This window comes from Mercenaria mercenaria, unplaced genomic scaffold (assembly GCF_021730395.1).
Source record: "Mercenaria mercenaria strain notata unplaced genomic scaffold, MADL_Memer_1 contig_4872, whole genome shotgun sequence".
NCBI classification, from domain to species: domain Eukaryota; kingdom Metazoa; phylum Mollusca; class Bivalvia; order Venerida; family Veneridae; genus Mercenaria; species Mercenaria mercenaria.
In genome coordinates this window covers 21,098-42,304 of record NW_026463135.1, presented here as the reverse complement: position 1 = coordinate 42,304, position 21,207 = coordinate 21,098, and the positions used below count along the sequence as shown (strand labels likewise).

The following is a 21,207-nucleotide window of genomic DNA, read 5'->3' as shown; positions in this document are numbered from 1 at the left end:
AATTGTTTTCTTTGTCTATATAATTTTCTTTTTAATCTATAAATTTCACGCCATCTGTTACAATATAATCTAGATCATTAAACTGATGTTTGTTATTTGTAGAAATATAAGATAAAAATATCACGTGATAATGCGTACAATATTTATTGACGTCTGTGATATATTACAAACTCCGGTATTTACCGGATTCAAGCAATTGAAATGATAAATATCGTTAATGTTTCAATGTATGTATTTTGTAACCATGGTAATACTAATCTTATCCTGTAATCAGTATATTAAACATAGTATACATTAATGCATGCGGACATGGGTGGTGTTGCAAGAGTTCTCTGTAGCACCTCCTAGACTTAAAGATGCTCCGGAAAAGGTTATTTAGTAGTATTAATCTTCTTCCATTAAAGATTGTATAAAACAATTTCATCAGAGATTGTGTTTGAAACATTTTTATATTATCATTGCAATATGACTTTCAACAATGCATTTAGTGAGAAATAAGAATAGAGGTCATAAATAGGATTTACAAACAAATAAAACATTCTTTACCCTGATGTTGCTAAGTCGCAATATATGTAGACATGGATGACTAAGTTTAATAAAAAGCTGGACAAGTTAAAGATTTCCTGCGGCAAGAAGTTATACAGACCAGAAATCGTTATGGTAGTATACGTAACCGCTCAAACTATAAAGAAACTAATGAATTTTATTATTATACCAAAGCGCGTTAACCTTGTACACATATATATATATGAAGTATTTATTTATGAGTGTTGAAAGTTATTGTTTTGAATAAAAGGAACTATATTTTCCTTTCATGTATAACATAACTTTTAGCTCAACTGGTCACATTCCTTGAATAATGGAATACTCATAAATAGAGCTATCACAAATGTGACATTTTTAGCAAATCAGCACAGGACCATAATCCAGAAAAATAAAAGCAATAGAAAAGCCCCTACGCACAACTAGGTATCAATATAGACCATTGCTGAAAGTTTTAATAAATAAATAAAATAATAAATGAAGAATTCAGGTCTATATCATATAGAGGAAAAACAACAATGGCCCATAGTCCAGAAAATAAAAGAGCAATGACAAAAAAAATAAAGAACTGCCCTCTTGTACAATTAGGCATCAATGTTGGTCTGTCAGCTATATTGCAAAAACGGCGTTCCATAAATGCGATGCGGTAAAGATCGTGTGTAAACACCCATGTGCTACACTAGTTGTTGCTTTCCAAGGCCGCAGGTAATGATGGGCTATTTTTCATGAAGAGCACTATGAGCACTATAATGGTTACTATGATCTCAAACCAAAACACAAATAATCTTATATATGTTTTTAATGTACAACAATTATAAAGAGTCTAAATAATATTCATCTGTTTATTTAATAAGTAAACACATTCACATTTAGCTAAATATAACATCCCAATAGTTTCAAATATTTGATGGGAACAATATTATACTAAATGACTATATAAACAGCTAAATCTGTTTTCCTTAAGGTAACTATTTCAACTGTTGTTTAAGACAAAACAATATCAAGACAATTTGGCCTTCGAGCGACATGCTGCTCACTGTACATCAAACAAAACATATAATCATCCCTTTTCGTACGCAGAACACTTGTATGCACTTGCATAAATAAATTGGCATTCTGAAACATTCAAAACATTTTCATACCAATTGAATAATACTGTGACACATAAAAGCGTTTTTTTTAACAGTTAGCAAGACGATACAACTGTCCTCTCCATCTGTTTGATTTGGTTTTTGGAAACTGTTTTTGACTAAGAGATAATGTGAGGTTGAAAATGTGAGTTGCATTCAATGGCATATTAAAGCAGTATATTAGTGTGTTAATAACAAATAAAAATGTACAAAAAATAAAGTTCTGCACTTTACCCTGAAATAAGAATATACTTTAACTTAAAATAATTTTGATAGAAAATAATACTCTTCATAACTTAAAACTGTTTAAATTCTAAATGTGCTGACTTTTGTTGATACAAAAAAGCAAAAACGCAATCGTGTGGAATGATTTCTTTTCTTTGCTTGTTCCACAGGATCACGTGTACATCGCGCTTTAAGAAAATAAAAACGTCCTTTGTTTGACGTGTATGTTTTAACCTACTTTTTATGAAATATGTACACAATTAATTCATTTTATCTCTCAACTGTGTATGTATTTTAATACCATTTTATTTTTCGATGCATAAATATTCATAGCAGGTAGAAATAAATACATATTTTTAACATATACAATAGAATTGGACAATAAGTTATAACAACATCATGTAACAATGAAATTAATTTACTTGCTAATGCTTCAGAAATAATGTGTATCTTCATCTTTTATATCATCTTATCCTCAAAAATAGTATATTTTATAAAGTGAATTTAATTTACAGTATTATGATAGCCTTAAATCATAATACTTTTTCAAAATATCTTACTTCCAATTTAGTGTCACAGTTGTATTTACATACACATCGAAAAGTAATTCAAAATATTGTTCGGGGAATAAACTTCTTTTGTAAATTTCGTTTATCGCGTTTTTTAATGATGCAATGAATTATCAATGTTTTTGATTAAGGTTTCTATTTAAGGGAGTCCGTTAAAATGTACTACTATCATATACCATACAGAGCAATATTCGATTGGTTACATAACTATTCTGTATAGTTAATAAGATCCTGAATCGTATTCTGCCTTACACTGTGTACTTTATGTCAAACAAAAGGATATCCCCCTCTTCGCAACCAACAATAAGATTAGAGCGTTTTCTATCATAACACAATGACGGCAAGGACAATATAGAAAAAATGTCGTAGAGTTTATGCATTTTAACTTCGTCGCCTTTGAAATCAAGTTGTTTCAAAACACGAGGCCGGTTACAACAAACAATTAAATCATTTCCAAGACAACAGATACCGACAGGACCTTGTACGATTTCCTTATTAGACAGATCACCATTACTATGAATTATATGCAGTTTGGATTGATCTATTATGTAAATAGTCTCTCCATTATCACTTACTACAATGCTTTCAAAATTGCTTCCAAGATTAATAATCTGCTTCTTTGTCCTTAAAATAGACGTTTTCTCTTTGCGTAGATTTATACCATTTGTGTTACAGGTATACAGAGACTCTCTATCACATATATAAATCATATCACCATGACAAGCTATGCTCTTCATATCAAAGATGGGAAGTAACGCCTCATGCAATACACTATTAGATGTAACATCTAGAAACACAAGTTTGTTTCCACAAACCGCAGCAGCTCTACCGTTGCCTATATAACACACGCCGGATGGAGTGGACGGAAGAACACAGCGACTGATTAGATCGTACGAACTGCCAAGTTTCATAAGATCTGCGGAATACCTGCTACCAATGAGAACATCATCATTCGGCAGCGTGCAGATACAGGAAATTTTAAATCCTGGACGTGGAGTTATAAATGATTTAAGTTTCAATTCTAGTTTTCCTTGCCCTTCTCCTTCCCCGAGTTTATTAAGTCCAAAGCACGACCTGTGAAAATAAAAATTATTTAATATACTACGACATTTTTTGCTTGTTTAGATGTTCCCACTACAAGAAATATACGTTATCCATTATTTCCTTTTTAAAGGTAAATCTTAGCAGTCGATTTATTTATCAAACGGTTGTCAATTGTGCTTCTGTATTTTGACTACGTATAAAACTATCTAATTCTACTAAACATCATAACGTTATATTTACATTCGTCCTATTCTTTTCCATTGAAACGTTTGACGTTCATTTCGTATCAACAGCAAAGGAAAGGCGCGAATATTACGTCATTGCTGCTTAGTGATTACCGATTGCTGTTTTGACGACGTCCGCTTATAGTCGGGGAGAGCGTTCCTTAAAAATGACGTCGCAGTTGTTCCGTCTGGTGAACACAATGGCCGGGAAGCTGATTTTAATGTTAAATGCCACAAAATATGTGCAATTTACAGCGGGTGTTAAGTGCTGTGTGGCGGCCGTAAAAGGTCGCCCCGACTTCATCTCAGTGTTGTTATATTTTCTGGTCCTTCGGGATCATTGATTTCAACTCATTTAGATTTGAAGATTGAATACTGCTTAAGCCGGTGCTAGGGGGCGTGGGCAGTGTTGCTTTTTACATTACTGCCCATGAACAGACTCAATCAAACCGAGTCTGCAATTTTCACTGTTTGCCTTGTTCTCGGTGCTTCCGAGGGATCTACTTTCCAGATTTTATTTATAATATTATCTTGTTTACAAATGGAAGGAAAAAATGTAAATATAAGAAATGAAACTATTTTTTTCGGTGTTCATGCAAAATGAACGACAGAATATGATCGGCAAATTAAACATAAATCACTAGCGAGATTCATGGATTTGCCGATCTATGCTGTCGTTCATTTCCCATGAACACCGAGAAAAATCATTTCATTTCTTAAGTAAAACAGCTGTGGTGATCAAAAAGACGTAATGTCACAAATCTGCGATAGAAACGTTAATATTCACAAATTATCAAAATTATCAACAAGCAAAAATGAGAAATTTGCAAATACAAATAAATGCAGATTTAATGAAAGCATCTCGATATAGTAATCACGTCGTCAACAACGTCGTTGAAATATGATTACAATGCACTGGATTCTTGTAACTGTATTCGCGTTTTCCTTACTTCATGATCATAATCACGTGAAATTTGCAGTGGAATTATTGTTTTGCTTCATTTAAATAAATGCTAGAGACAAAGTCTACGTTTTTTAAACAGCCCTATGTATTGTTTCTATGAATACAACTTAAAATAATCAGGAGGTTAACAAAACAGATAAAGAGAATTTATCATACTCGTACCTCTCCATTTTACTCCTTATTTTTCTCTCTCAAGACTTGTATTTTTTTTATTTCCGATCCTTGTTAGTTTTGTTTCAGTTAAAACACTTACTTCTTTTCGATGTTTATATGGAAGGGGGGGGGGGGGGGGGTTGGATTTAACGTCGCACCGACACATGATAGGTCATATGGCGACTTCCAGCTTTGATGGTGGAGGAAGACCCCAGGTGCCCCTCCGTGCATTATTTCATCACGAGCGGGCACCTGGGTAGAACCACCGACCTTCCGTAAGCCAGCTGGATGGCTTCCTCACATGAAGAATTCAACGCCCCGAGTGAGGCTCGAACCCACATCGATGAGGGGCAAGTGATTTGAAGTCAGCGACCTTAACCACTCGGCCACGGAGGCCCCCTTTTATATGGAAGGGGATATCCGCCATTTCACACATTATATTAGTAGATATTGCGATATGCCAATTCATCTCCCATGTTGGGTTTTAGAAATCTCTATTTGTATGTACATAAACATTATATCATTTTAATACGGACACAAGTCAATGTTAATATTAAAATGCCTCAGTTATAAATTACTTGAAAAACTTCAAATGCAAATACTTTAAGAATGAGCTAAGTTTTGTGCACCCCTTGTCGCAGATTTGTTTTTATATTGTTATGAAAGAGACTTTATGTTGAACCTTTCTCCAGATACGCAGGCAGATATTATAACTGCATTTAACAATACATCACGATATCTGGATGATATTCTTAATATGGATAATCCGTTTTTTTGTCAATTGGTGGGTACTATTTATCCTAAGGAGCTTCAGTTAATTAAACCTAACAATTCGGATACTGATGCAAGGATTTTAGATTTACATCTCTCTATTTATGATAATATTATACATACCAAAATTTATGACAAGAGGAATGATTTTAATTTTAGTATTGTAAATTTTCCCCATTTGGATGGGGATGTACCTCAGGCTACATCTTATGTGGTATATATTTCTCAATTTATTCGGTTTGCCAGAGCGTGTAGTCATGTCAAGCATTTCAATGAACGTAATCAATATATTACAAGTAAACTTCTTCAGCAAGGCTACCGTTATTACAAGTTTCGTAAATATTTTGCTAAATTTTACTATCATAATTCTGATTTAGTTTTAAAATTCAATAGTAATTTAATGACACTTCTGCGAGAAGGTATTTCTAAACCCGTTGTATATGGGGATGTGCTTTACAAACTTCATAAGATCTTGGGTCATGGTAATTTTCCAAATGTAGTTGGAAAAATTATCAAACGTTTTATTAAAAGAGGTTACGACCCAACTGTTTTGAGACATTCCGCATGTTTAGTGTTCAACCCGTTTACAGTTGAACACTACGCTTCCCTCTTTGATTGCGTCTGACGGAAGAGGGGGAGGACTCTATGATAAGCAGTTTTTAAATCCTACCAGGACTGAACTGTTTTGATATTTGTCTTCTGGCCTGTTTCGTCGGGCCCTTAAGGGTGTTTCTCTTGTTGCTCTGTCTTCTGTAAAGGCATTGAGTACATACGTTTTTGGTTCTTAAGGTTTGCTTTATATATATTTATACACGAGCATTTTTGTGTTTTACATGCCATGCCTTTTTGTTTCCATTACGTGTGTAAGATATTCACCTGGAGGGGATTACTTTTATTTACACTGTCCCGTGTCTTTGGAACATGGTGGGGGTAAGAGTGAGGTTGGGTGCGCACCATAAACCGGTTTAAGCTCCCCAGTGGTGTTTTTGCCACTGACCGTTCCAAGGCGGTGCCCCACTGTGTTCCTTTGTTTGTTCGTTTTGTCCTTGTATGTTGGCTCTGTGTGTGTGTGTCTGTGTGTATGTGTGTCTGTGTGTGTGCGTGTGTGTGTGTCTGTGTGTGTGTGTGGTGCTGAGTTTTTGGTGCGTGGCGTTCCCTGTTTGATATTTGTCTTTGTTTTTTACACTTGCAAAATTCAATTTCTTGTCACATTTTGTTTTTAAGACACTGTTTATATTTAGATACATCAACAGTACTTTGAGAAACACAGAGATTAGAGCTTATCTATGTGTCTGATATAAACAAACATCATTCGCACAATGAAATATTGATTATCAAATATATAATCGTCCTCATAATAATGTTTGCAACAAAATTCGATTGTTCTCATAATAATATTGACGTTATAAAACGAAGCCGAGAACCAGTCCGCATTTTTACGACAAAGGTCGCTGTATAATAATTGACTGCTGCCTCTCCGATGCAACGACTGTTTTCACCTCGGGAAAAACACAGCGACGAAACAGTGTTCAAACTAGTTCTGGCTACCATAACTTAATTGACACTGTCTTTATTTTCTGATAGTCGCGTCAGAGATTCGTAACAGCATATAAACATCTCTGAGCGGCAAGTTTTAGGTATGTTCACTTACGAAATATGACAATTTTGACCATGTCTGAAAGGGTTTAGACCCAGCTCGAACCTCTATGACAATGATATATATGTATTATACATGGCATACGTTCTGGCTAAAGATTGAGACCCTGTTTGTGTACCTAAGATAGCCCAAGGGGTCTGGGCAGGTCGTACAAGTTCTCAAGGTAGTGTTCGAACTTAGAAAATCTGCCTATTTTGACCTCGTCGGAAAGGTTTTCAATACAGTTCGAGCCTGTTTCACCAAAAACATTTACCCTATCATACATTGATGTATAGATATGGATCCTGGCTCGAGCCCCTTTGCCAAAGAAATATACACATATTATACATGGTCACATAGGTATGAGTCCAGGCTATCGAATGAGACCAAATTTGAGTATCTGACATAAATATAAGCACGGTGTCAATCCATAACGGATACCTCGCAGCGCAATTTACCCTGCCCAGTACCTCAAAGCGTAGAGCCGGAGCATCGCAACTAAAAACAAGCAAGTTGTCAAGAACCACAGACATAATAAGCAAATGTTTGCCGTTTGTTTTCACAATAAATGTTCGGAACTGTGTCTCCACGGAACTTGCTCATTCTCTCTCTCTCTCTCTCTCTATATATATATAGTAGAGAGAATTTATACGAACTAAATCACCACCACAATATACCAGATCAATTACGGCAAAGCACCTAGCAGTACAAACGAAGTACCCAAACAGCAAGTCCACTAACCCAATAAGATTAGTTTCGATGCTGCTTTATATACGAGCCCGAATTGTACTACACATTCGTACTGGTTCAACATTTGCATATATGTACTCAAATCTCTGTTTTCATGTCTCACAAATCAGTAGTGACTTTTTAGTCTTTTTAACTGATTGGGACCAGAGAAGCTATATTTTCTCTCTCTGAAAGCAAACTGGATCTCGAGGATACATTGAATATATATAGTTTACATTAAGGGATATAAGTATATCCAGAACAGTTGACTTTCCCATACTTGAGATCCGCTAGGATACAAGTTCGCATTATAAATTATTATATAGTAGAGAGAATTTATACGAACTAAATCACCACCACAATATACCAGACCAATATATATATATATATATATATATATATATATATATATATATATATATATATATATATATATATATATATATATATATATATATGTATCAATACGTAGCTAAAAATGAAACTTTAACAATTCAATACTTAAAATAGTGAAAACAATTGACAGGTGTAAGCTGGAGTGGCCGCGAAGAAGCAGATTTTTATCCACATTATTTCGATACATGTTACGTTTTTGTCTATGACACTGGTGCTAATACCTTCTTCCCGGTATACATACTTAACTTATAATATTAAGATCCGTGCTGTCCATAATTATTTTTGGTTTCTTTTGAATCATGCTCTGAAGTTTGCTTTATTTGCTTACATTTGTTTTATTCTGTTTCCAGGCCTGATTGCAGAAATATTTGATTGGAAGGGGGGGGGGGGGGGGGGGGGGCGGTGGCCATCAGTTTAGAACAAAGCCGTCACAGCGAAGTGCATAGTCATATGAGAGGGGGAAGGAACGCGCAGGGGGAGGTTCTGTCCATATAGGGGAAAAGAGTGGGGTCTCTCCCTGAAAGCTATTGATGTATATAGGTCTAAAATTTGAGGAACTGGACGGGTACTCCCCTCTTTTTTAGTGGGGAGGGGTGGGTCAGTTGCTCACTCCGTGTAAAATTTTGAAATACTGGTATGAAATGTCGGCCTCTAGTGCATTTTTGGTCTAACTTTTGGTGATGGGAGTGGGTATCATTTCTAAAGAGTTGTATGCAACTTTAATGAGTATAGGTCACTTCTGCCATATAATCGGACAATAGGACTCCTGTGCTTACATGAAAATACCTTGTAAAATACGCTTTTGCCTCGTTTTATGGAGCATTTGTCTAAATTTAGGATTGTGTGTGGAACTAAATTTTTTATCTCTTTTACACTGTACAAGGAGATACTTATACTGCAAGTAGCATACTTTTATCCAAATATTTGTCATGTTTTACATAATACGCCGTGATCTAGGAAATTTATTTTCTATACAGAACGTTGGCTTGCCCTTCATTGCATTAGATGTATATCATACTAAAAAAAGAAACGTATCAAAAGTTCCCTGAGACATGGCGAAAGTTAATAAATCATACTTACGTCATTTTACCTTTTTTTCAACGGATTCCATTATACCTAGTTTGTTTTGAGTTGTGCGGCTCCTGTGCCCTGCGCTTCGAGGTACTGGGCACGGTAAAATGCGCAACGAGGTATCCTTTATGGATTGACACCCTGATAAGGGCCAATGCAGGCCAATTAAGGTCACCAGGTAGTGTTCAAACTTAGGAAATATGTCAATTTTAGACTCTGTTCGAACACCTATGACCATGATACATACAGTTGAATATCGTTACCTCGATATCGGTTAGCTCGATACTCCGGTTAGCACGATGTGTTTCAGTCGGTCCCGATTTTTTCCTATTTATATTAATGTTATTATTTATCATTACCTCGATATGATTAGCTCGATATTTTGTTTAGCTCGATGAGATTTTTCAGTCCCGTCAATATACCTGTACTGTTTTTACACCTGGATTCGTCGATATCACAGCTTGTCAAAAATATCCTTGTTATTTGTAAGGTGTGAAAATCAATCTATTATTGTCCGACGATGTATTTATCATATTCAAGTTAGTTTGGATGTATGCTTTGTTTGTTATTTAATCTTTAATCCAATTTAAATGTCAGGAAGTCTGCATTTAATTCCCAATAATTAGTGTTATAAAACACCGTGCAAGCAGGAAAGCTGTTTTCAAATATAACAACTAATTTGGATGAAATATTTTGTTTGACGGAGTAAAATCTGCCATTTAGGACTGAGTAACAATATTTAACTGGCAAAGTTTCGTTATTTAAACACAGTCAAAATGACTACTCAACTAGGAACGTTACCGCTGCATTCAGACTTGTTTAGGGAAGGAATAAAAATGCTAATTTTGAAAAATTAAAAGTTGTTTGTATGTTTTTTATTAGATGTTTTATTTGTAAATAAAATTAAAATCATATTTATGTGTTATATAATTTCTTTCCCCTTTCAAGCCCTCTGATAAAAGCATTGGATATAATTACAATATAGACGTCCGACACAAGTACAAAATTGTCCCAGATAGTCGATATCGTTACGTCGAACTTCGGATACGTCGATGCAATTTTTACAGTCCCTTGAATATCGAGGTAACGGTATTCGACTGTATATGTATCATACATGGTCGTGTAGGTATGTAGGGACGAATAAGGACACCATTTGGTCTCCTAACTTCGTAACTGGACCATGACTAAAAGGTTTTCGACCAGGTTCTAGCCCTTATGCCAAAGAAATATACATATATCATACATGGCTGAAAAGGTGTAAGTCCTGGTTATCGATTGAAAGCAAGCTTAATGTCTTTGTGTAGCCGTAGAGGTCAGAGCAGGTCATATATGGCTAAAAGGTATGCCTCCAACATAGAAATTATGGCCTTTTACCATGTCTAGAAGGTGTTAGACCCAGTTGGACCCCTTTTGACCAAAACATGTACCAATTTTATACATGGTCGACTAGGTATGGGTTCTGACTACAAAGTAAGACCATGTTCGAGTACCTGATTTGGCCGTTGGTGTCAGAGGAGGTAATGCATGGAGGTACGGTGTTGTAATTTAAAGTGAATTTCAGTTAATATTGACATTATATTAGATTTTGACCTTTGTTCGAGTTTCTACATCCCGGGTAGAAACCTATATAGTACCTATATGGTATATACCTATACCATATATTGAAATGTTGGCAGATGTCTAAGCTTTACATTTAAACTACATACAAGTCAATTTTGTACCATCAGATCTCTGGACAGGTCTCAGAATGTGACCAAACTTATTTTATGCGGTGAGGTGCTAGCCAAAAATAAGCTGGCCCGACCAGAGAATATAACCGGATTCTGACCTATGATCTTTGCCCCAAGCCGACCGTATTCGAACCAGATTTGACATGCTTCCTCTAGCTATTGGCTTGCCCGTTGCAACAATGTATCATTTATTAAAATCGGACATAAGATTATGAAAATATGACTCCTCCGACAAGGCCCATCCCTCTATTTAAGATTTAAAGAAGTATGCATATTTTCACGAAAAATGGTACATTTTGTAACGGTTCTCCGACAAAATCGTCGATGGTTAATACAAATTATATATCTGTCTAGACAGTGTTTAAATTTAGAAAATAAATCATGTGTTTGGAAGAATCAAGTAAATAAAAACTCGGACATTTGTACGGGAAAACGTCCGGAAATACAGCTTTTATTCTAAAAATATACTCTCAGACGGACGAACAGATGGTTTCTTTCTTCTAATAAACTTTCAGATATTATAATGTTGCATCAAAACAAGTTTTTATTTGCTGTTATTAACGCATAATAAATATTTTATAAGCATTTCTTCCTTATTTTACGGCTAATATTCAAAGTCAAAAATGCCAAAGCTTAGCATATGTTCCCGACGGCGTGTCCGTCGGGGAAAATGATTTTCATACTCGTTTGAATGATGGTTCGAACTACTTATTAAAAGAAATTGCAGGTTGATATCTTATTTCTAACGCTTTTATAGTAAAATGAACTTGATGACAAAATGGGACAAAAATTACCGTTATACGGTCCCTATAGCAAGTCTACAGATCGTACAGACGGGCAAACTTACCTAAAACTAATTATTTCAATAGAAATAAATAAAATAATATAAATGTACCAAAGCATGTTACTTTAGAGCCTTAGTTGTGGTAAAATATTTTTTTAGAGAAATAGGATGCATTTTCGTGTAGTTTTTGACGTTTGGACCTGGCACCAATGTTCGAGCCCGATCGACCCTTAAGATCGGGTTTGAACATTGTGCTTTACACTTGTGAAGTAGTTCTTGGAAAGTTCTACAAATATATGTAACTTTTATTATGATATCTTTAGTATGTTTGTCGTAATATTTGATTGAAAATGATTTCAAGCCCGGGGCTTGAAACCCTCTAGAGATTGGTCTGACCAGACCAGGGGGTTCCGAATATGTTTTATTGTGTAGCATTTAACAATATGTAGCTAAAATGTCAAACTCTACAGGAAAAATACAGGTTTTGACACTCGAAAATTCGATGTTAGGAACAAAGCGGACCCCCGGACGCAAGGGGTGAAAGGAACATATTCGAATCTGACCTTAATCTTTTGCATATCAATTTTGTCAGGGTACTGCCCAACATTTTTAGCCCTTCACAAAAAAATCCATGATTTTATTCGGTAGAGCTGAAAAATGTGATGGTGAAAAGTTAAAATCTAAAGAAATGCATTATTCTGTGAACTTGAAATTTCGACTTCTTCATTTTTTTGCGGTTGTTTTTTTTGTAGGTCAGGGTTAGGGGTTGGGTCAAGGCCAACCGTTTCGTACTTCGGGACAAACCAATTTTCGTCGGGAATTCCCGACCGAGTTTACATTCTGAGTCGAAAAAAAGACATCAAAATTTGACCCGTTTGAGCTTTCATTGGTTACAACATTAAAAAAGTAGTGGTATATTCAAACAACTTACATACAAATAAAGATAATGCACTTCTAAAAAGCAACATTGGAAATGAATTGGCATATTGAAATAACAATTACTATAACGTTTGAAGTGGCAGATATCCCCTTCCATTATGTTTAGTTAATTCACTCTGAGTTAGAAAAAAATATGCAGATACATTAATCATGTCACCCTGTAAACAGTCCCGTTTCCTCTTTCAATTTTTCTGAACCTTTTCCCAAACAAAATCACGTATTTTTTCAAGTACTGTTTGTGTACGTTCGTGTTCATTTTAGTAAATCAAAAACATATATTGCATAACTATTAACATTCACTCGCGTGGGTGAAGTAATCCGTTTGATAAAATACGTAGAAAATAAAACAATGAAATATAACAAAATAATATTTGTTTTCTCCTCTCACTCCCCGAGTTAAATTTCACATATCACAGCTTTAACGTTAAGTATTTCCTTACTATACTCCCGGAAAATGGCGGCACACGAGTGTTAGACATATAGGAAAGGTGGCAAAAACATATGCATGAAACACAATCATACTAAGGCATGATGCTCTTTTTAGTTAAAATATGTAAGTCGTTTGTTTTCACTAAAAGCTCGAAACTCACTTGTTCAACCCAAAACTCGCATTTAAGGTAGTTCTGCACGTTCGGATCAAAATATTCTACAATATAGAAACTGAATAAACCCTGATTTTTCAAAATTTCAGATTATATTTAGAAAGTTCAGCAAACAAAAAAGATGGGTTCGAGTGCTCGACATTTTGAGACACACCGCATGTTTTGTGTTCAGCCCTTTTACAGTTGGACGCTACTCTTTACCCTTTGATTGTATCTGATTGAATAGGTGGAGATGTCTATGATAGGTAATTCTTAAACCCACCGCCAGTGAGCTATTTTGATTTCTGTCTTCTGGCCTGTTTCGTCGGAACCCTTAAGGGTGTTTCGCTTGTTGCTCTGTCTTCTGCATTAAGTACATGCGTTTAGGTGCTTAAGGATTGCATTTATCTAAATATATAAGAGCATGTTTGTGTTTTACATTACACACCTTCTGTTGTCTTTGCTTATGTTAGGGTTTCACCTGACGTTTACACTGTCCTGTTACTTTGGAACATGGTGGAGGAGTGGGTGGGGTAAGAGTGAGGTTAGGTGCACCATAAACCGGTTTAAGCTTCCCAATGGTGGTTTTGCAACTGGCCGTTCCAAGGCGGGGCTCCATTGTTTTCCTTAATTTACTTGTTTTAGTCCTTGCGTATTTTCTTATGTGTGAGTTGGTCATGTGCGCGTCCGTGTGCTTGGTTTACGTTTCGGTAGGCTACGTTTTTAGAATGTGACTTTCCCTGTTGGATATTCATCCTTGTTTTCATTATGGAAGTCTGTAGGAAGATCACAATTTTCATAGCATTGAAGCAAATAGAAACTTTTCTTCACTGTAGATTTAAATAAAACTTCTCACTGTTGTAAATAATACGGTGAAATTAAATGTATAGATCCGTCTGCATGTTACTGAGATATTTGCCCATGATTAACGAGATCCGCATATTTCAAGTTGTTTTGAATTATTTAACATGTCAGATGTTTCAATATCATATTTCAACTTTAGAAATATAGTTACTTTGCCATTGTTATAAAGTTACTCACGAGTTGCCATTAATTCATAAAATGGGTTTCATTTCCATACGCCGAATCCAGGCTTTATTCTACATTATTCGGATAAATGACGTTGCGCCATCACTTCATGTTGATCGAACGTGCAGAATTACTTAAACTCGTACCTCACTACTTACTAATTGTGAATCATTGCTCTTTTAGCATTAATTTATGTATCAGTCTCAAAATGTGTTGTATCACATAGTAAATCTATGAACTTTAAATACATTGCATTAACAGAACCAGAATGCCTGAAATATTTTGATTTTATCAACTACCTGTAGTAAGCAAGTCTACAAGATAGATTAAGCTCCGCCTATGATATCATATTTCATTATTGTTTCTGTATGTAAGATATATACATATTTCTATAGAGGGAGTGTGAGTTTATACTTCGGATGCAACACACATATTAAATATATAAACCATCCTTCGGGTCTTGTTCTGTTTGTGTGTCAATAAGCCATCTCAATAGATTAATACATATATATTACAAAGACGATATATATTACACTACCCATAAGTAATAACATTCATATTTATATTACCTATGGTTGGTTTCCTTACACGACTTGCAAAAAAACTTTTCATGTTCTCCGCAATACCATGAACACTGTGTACCGTCATGCCTCTCACATCTAAAGTCAGTATATGAACCATTCAATACACCATGGTCAGCTGTAAAAAATCAAATAAAAGAGATCTTAATAATATGACCTTATAAAACAAGTACAAAATATACGGATAGAAAATAGTTTCTATGCATTTACGTATAAAAGCATGTACTCGGAAATACAACATATGTCCGTCCTTGTAGAGGATATTTGCTGACAGAAGTTACACCACATGTATATTCACTATCTTAAAAGAACCAGTTTTGATCACAGGTTTAATTTCACAAATCTTCTACAGTTATTGATAAAACGTTCGTTTTAAGACATCTTTTCACTTAGAACATTGTTACTTACATAGCTGTTTTGTGATATTTTTCAAATTTTGAGAGGAACAACATGTCTCAACATCATATTTCCTTTTCCGCTCGTCTTCAGTCTCTAAACTCTTTTGTAAATCTGCTATGGCTTCCTGGAAATCAACTCCATGGTATATGGTAAGACGTTTTCCCAAGTCTTTTGAGGAAATGCAGTTTATTTTGAAGGACACATCTGACTGGTCTTGCAGCAAATCAACTTGAGTATCCTGAGAGACGAATATCTTTCCAAGTATCTGCTGGACTGATTTATAAGTTTTCTTGTAGGTTTGAACAGTAGGTGGGATAGAATCCTCTCTGAAGATTTTTTTGTTTTTTACTGTATATTGTATAAACTCATGTACACGCTGAATTACCTCACTTGCTGACTCTCCCATTGGCGTCACAACACGAATACCTAATCGCAACACGAGTTCAAGTAACTCTACAAAAGAGATCAGATAATATTGTCTTGTAAACTTAAAAACGCACAATGAAGTTGTAAACTTTAAAACACACAATGAAGCTTGGTATTCTTACATTTTATGGAACTATGTTAAATTTGTTCATAAGACATACGTGTAATAACTTTCAAAACGTAAACTGTATTCACTATTCTAACACGATCCGCAGCAATTGCTATATAAACATATAGCGAAATCGCCTATACATAAATCTACGATAAAATATGGTTGGCTGTTACATTTAACCCCTATTAATAATTGTGACATAAGAGATTCTACTTCAGTTCCATGACATACGAATTATTTCAGGGCCAAACGGTTGAAAACAGCATTTCAAAAACATAAATATGATAAAAGTCATACTGACTTATGTGTAGGACCGTAAAACACGTTCTGATCTCTACGAGCGAATTCAATTAGCTCAATTATGATTCAGCGGTGACGTCATAAATGTATGACATAAAGTATGACGTCATAATGATGTGACGTCATATAAAAGTTAAGCTCGTCACTCGTAACACAGGGTCAACTCGCCTAATTTGATGATTCTGTTCATAATTAGTTTGCGAGCTGTTAGATTACTAATTTATAAATACTTCTCAAAATTCTGATAAAAAGAAACAAATATATATACGTTCCATTGGCTATGCAACACTTTCTAACCGTAGGGGGTAAATTGTAACAGCATATGACCCGAATGACCTATTACACTGAAAATGTAGTACTGTAAAATGCGAATTATTTGCGTTGTTAGAATCGAAATAATAAATATGTTCCAATAATGTTATCAATTAATAAAACATGGGCAGTCGTTTGGATGCGAATACGCACTCGTGATTTAATTACTACACATCCAAACTCCTGCCCATATTTTATTAAATGATAAAATATAGGAACAGATTTATTATTTTTTAATTAATTGACGCTGAACAAAAATAATTCAGATCAAAACAGGCGTCTGTTAAAACATACGAAGTGCATGATACTCTGTTCTCGTTTCTATTTTCCAAAACAAAATAGCTGATTATTTTTTCAATCTTAATGTAAACTAAAATGTAATCAAAGCCGACCATCATAATTATATTGTAGATGTATCACGGTAGAAATAATCACCTTCCTTTTCCTCCAAACGGCTGTCCCTCTGAACAGCTGATCTCAGCTGTCGTATCACCTGTAGTTCCTCTTCCGCCTCTAAAATAAAAACATTTCTCAAGCGATATATAAACATGTTTAATGTATCTGTATATTTTTACATGAAAAAAAATATATGATTAATTTTGCATGTGCAATGGAAGTGGGGGCGGTGTTTCAATCGCACTGAACCTTACCTAAACAGCAAAGATTACGGTGACATTTTCCTAAATATTGTGTCTAAAGATGGACATAAACCTGCTGCACACATTTTGGAACAAAACCAGTCTTTGTGGCTGTGGAAAAGGATTAACTATAGGTTTCTGTTTCATGATAACTTCCACAGTTATCTGTCTTACGCTAATGAACTTCTAAATTACATCAGAGCTATAATTTTCATGAACATTAAAATTAAAGATTAAAGCAAAATGCTGAAGAAAAATACCTGGTAAAAATTGAAAACTAGTTTTGATAGAATTTTAAATTAAACAGATCACTGACGAAGCATTGTGTTAAATGATATGTAAATCTGCTTTTATAAAAGCAGTTAAATGGTTTATACAAACTTTTCAATTTTTCATTCAAGTGTTGAACTTCTTGGTCTCTCTGAAAATAAAATACATGGAGTCAACTGGGGGCTCGTAAACATGTGGACTTTTAAATAAAGCAATAACAATTACACACAAACAACTGAAAATGTAGTTGAAATGAGTTGAATCTTTAATTGACATTGTGCAAAGAATCATTTTGTTTTGATAGATTTAACAATGGTAAAGTATCGATCTGTTACAAGACCCCTGCTGTCAAAAAATAGCAGAACATTTGTATGGAATATACTCTTTATCAAATCTAACGTACAACTGCCATTACATGAAGTAATCTTTGTATTATATAACTTATGTCATTATTTGTGAATCTTTGGTCAATGTTAGCCCATTCTAAGGACACAGTCGAACTGCTATAGATTGAAGAAATAAGTGGAGATGCGGTGGCCAGACTTTCCTTCAAAGCAACATTATTTTCCTCGAAAAAAAATGAGCAAAACTTCAAATAAAACATGTCTGTTTAACTTTGAGACATGATAATATGATAAGTTATGTACTACACACTTATCTGTTGCATTTCGACTGGTGTTAATCAAACTATTTCCTCTTTCTTTTGAAGCAGCATTGGGAAGAAAAAGCTCTTACATGTATATGACTTTCTCGAATTAGCTCTTTTATGTATGTGACTTTCTCGGATTTTTAGTCACCATTCTGTCTAAAATTAAAAATTGAACTTTAAGAAACTGCGGACACTTCTTATTATTGAAATCAACCTTGTCCATACCTTATGATGAGCTGGATGCTTAATCGAAGTAAACAGATTTTGAAACATTACAGGTCAAAATTAATTAGTCACTACTAAATCAGGATACAGGAATACAAAAAGAGGTCCAGTTTTTTAACGAATACAATTAACTATTTTAAAAGAAGTTTGAAATTATCAGATCAAATTCACCGTGCACATGTATATTTCAGAGAAAAAAAACGAAAAAGTAAAAAGCATGAGTACTTGTTTCTGAGCTTCTTTAAACGTATCAGCAGCTTCCTTCATTGCGTGGTCTTTCAAGTTTTGGATTTCTTCTAACGTAACAATATTAATTTGATGCTGTTTTAACTATCAAAGAAAATACATAATGTACATATTACTTTATCTGACATTAGGACAAATAATATTGATAAAAAGATAGCAAATAAAACTGTATTGTCACAAACATTTTTGATCAGAGTTATAATAATTATAGAATACAGGTTCGATTGAACATCCTAAATTATCAATGTTCAAATGATAATGTGTATCTGATGATGAAATAAATTATAATTATAAAATAAAAAACAGGAGTAGCTAACAGGCATCAATGAGAATGCTTTCAGAGGGCATAATACTCTTATGTTATTTTTGCTAAAACCGTCATATAATCATTTACCTTAACAAAACAACAATATTTCTACGTGAGAGAATACATTAATTTAGTTTATAATATGACAAATGGGTAACTAAAGTAAGAACGACGAAAAATGCGTAAATGGTAATATATTAAACGACACCTTGTCAATATTTTTCAATGCTTCTTTTACGCTTTCATCCTTTGCAAATACCATCTTATTAGCTTTGTTCTTGACTTCCAGTACATCTTTGAAATTACCGAAATATTCATGAAGTTGGTCGTCTGACAGTTCATAATTCGCATTGTGCAGTATCTCATTGCGAGTGGTTCTCGCCTAAAAGAATATTTATTTATATCTATAGAATAAGGTGTATAAATATGTATTTTGTCGGATGATATTTGATACCGCATGAACACAAATAAAAGCTTGACTGTGTAAAAGTTATATTTGTATGTTAAATTACGTAAAAGCAGCAGCTGTACCTGAAGCAGTAAGAAAAACATTTTAAGAATGTGCAAATGCGATGCATCATTTTAAAAGTACACTTATCTTAACAAAATTAAAGTAATAGATATTACCAAATCAAAAACACCATAATTGACATCTGTAAGGTATCTCCTGTTGTTTATGAACAAACTCAGCAGTCCTGCGCAGTCAATTTCTTTAGAAGAACCCTTCCCTTTGTAGCCTTTGGTATTTATATAGCAAGTTGCCACACTCCATGGGTCGTAGCTCCATCGATCAAGCTGCGTGTTCTCCAGTTCAGGATTCTCGAACCAATGATCGGAAACTATCTGGTCATAAAACAGACTGCAGTATCCCTTATCAGGACACTGCTGCCTATTATGTTGGTAATCTGAACATAGACACTTATTCTTGTTTTGTTTTCTGTAACATTGTTTCTTATCGTGCAAGGGATAAAGACTCTCTGTACTACATTGTGTACATGGTTGTTTTGAATTAGGTAGTGTATTCAATATTTCAGTATGGCGACGTTTCACTTCTTTCTCTGCTACACCTTCTATACCAAGCTTAAGGTACTTAAGACCAAGGACAGCTCTTACCCAGTTGGTGTAAAGTCTTTCTGATAGTTGAAGTTTTACTGACAGGTCAGCTTCGCCTGTGAATTTAAATTTGTATAGAACACTTTTGTTAGCAATATAAGCAATATTGGACACCATGGCATTTACTTTCATTTTAGGTCTAAAGACAAGGAAGAATATCCGACAGGGAACGCCATGTTTCAAAAACGCAGCCTTTCCAAGGACAAAACAATCAGATACAGGGACACAGTGGGGCACCGCCTTGAAACGGTCAGTGGCAAAACCACCACTAAGAAGTTTAAACCGGTTTAAGATGCACCTAACCTCATTCTGGCCCCTACCATGTTCAAGAGTCTCAAGACAGTGTAAATAAAAGTAATCCCCGCTACGTGAAACTCTTAAATACGTAAAGGCAACAGAAGACATGTAAATGTAAAACACCAAACCTTGTAAGCATTTCCGTATCAATATAATTTTACTATATACGGTTGAATTTTACGATTTTAAAAGGGTGTCTAAAAAAGTAGTTATAAGTTGTTATTGTTTCTTATATATAAATTTCTCATGGCAATTTCGTTCAATGTTTAACGAAACTTTTCACTTGTGACGTGTTGTAATATCACATTTGAGTAAAATGTTTAAATAAAGTCGGTATATCACTAGAGAATATCTTACCCTTTACTGTTACTGTTGTACATGATGTAACTCTATCAAATGCTATTACGTACAATCCGTCATCGTCAAACTGCACATTCCGAATGGTAAGTTTATGCTCCAGACCTTCTGAAACGGCAACTACTCGAGACGATTGTGTGATTTCCTTGTTGTTATGAAACCATTTTGGATTCTTAGTATGTGCGTTAACAGTGCAAACGAGAGATATATCCATATTTTCTTTGACCTGTCCGTCACCATCTATATGTAAAGCTTCGACCACCATTAAATCTTGTTCTGTTTAAAACAAATATGTGATTAGGTTTGTTTTATTATTTGAATTTAACATCAAAACCTAAAAGCAGTATAATGTTAGAGCTTGAGATTCAACTCAACATTATCATGTAAGACAGGAGCCTTTCTTGCATAAAACATATCATTTTTGTCTCACGTTATAGTAAATCGACTTTCTAATGCC

The 21,207-nt window shown here is 34.5% G+C and overlaps 1 protein-coding gene across 2 annotated transcripts; it reads right to left on the bottom strand.

Moving 5' to 3' along the window:
- Nucleotides 1-1,371: 1,371 nt before the first annotated feature.
- On the bottom strand, nucleotides 1,372-21,044 carry LOC128554247 (uncharacterized). 2 transcript variants are annotated; one of them, XM_053535496.1, is made up of 9 exons: nucleotides 20,751-21,043; nucleotides 19,611-20,152; nucleotides 19,192-19,365; nucleotides 18,656-18,760; nucleotides 17,668-17,707; nucleotides 17,084-17,161; nucleotides 15,508-15,951; nucleotides 15,088-15,217; nucleotides 1,372-3,541 (listed from the first exon to the last, which is right to left on the bottom strand). In XM_053535496.1, the coding sequence occupies exons 1-9, from the start codon at nucleotides 21,013-21,015 to the stop codon at nucleotides 2,716-2,718; spliced, it is 2,604 nt and encodes an 867-aa protein (XP_053391471.1). In that variant the 5' UTR covers nucleotides 21,016-21,043; the 3' UTR covers nucleotides 1,372-2,715. The 2 variants fall into 2 exon arrangements, with proteins under 2 accessions (XP_053391471.1, XP_053391472.1); XM_053535497.1 differs by lacking the exon at nucleotides 18,656-18,760 and having other exon boundaries at nucleotides 20,751-21,044.
- Between the last annotated feature and the right edge of the window lie 163 nt (nucleotides 21,045-21,207).

Coding starts and splice junctions, on each gene's coding strand:
- LOC128554247 (XM_053535496.1), bottom strand. CDS start 21,015: ATGGTGGTCGAAGCTTTACATATAGATGGTGACGGACAGGTCAAAGAA. Junction 18,761..19,191: donor CATTGAAAAATATTGACAAG/GTGTCGTTTAAT, acceptor TTTCTTTGATAG/TTAAAACAGCATCAAATTAA. Junction 15,218..15,507: donor AAATATCACAAAACAGCTAT/GTAAGTAACAAT, acceptor GATTTTTTACAG/CTGACCATGGTGTATTGAAT.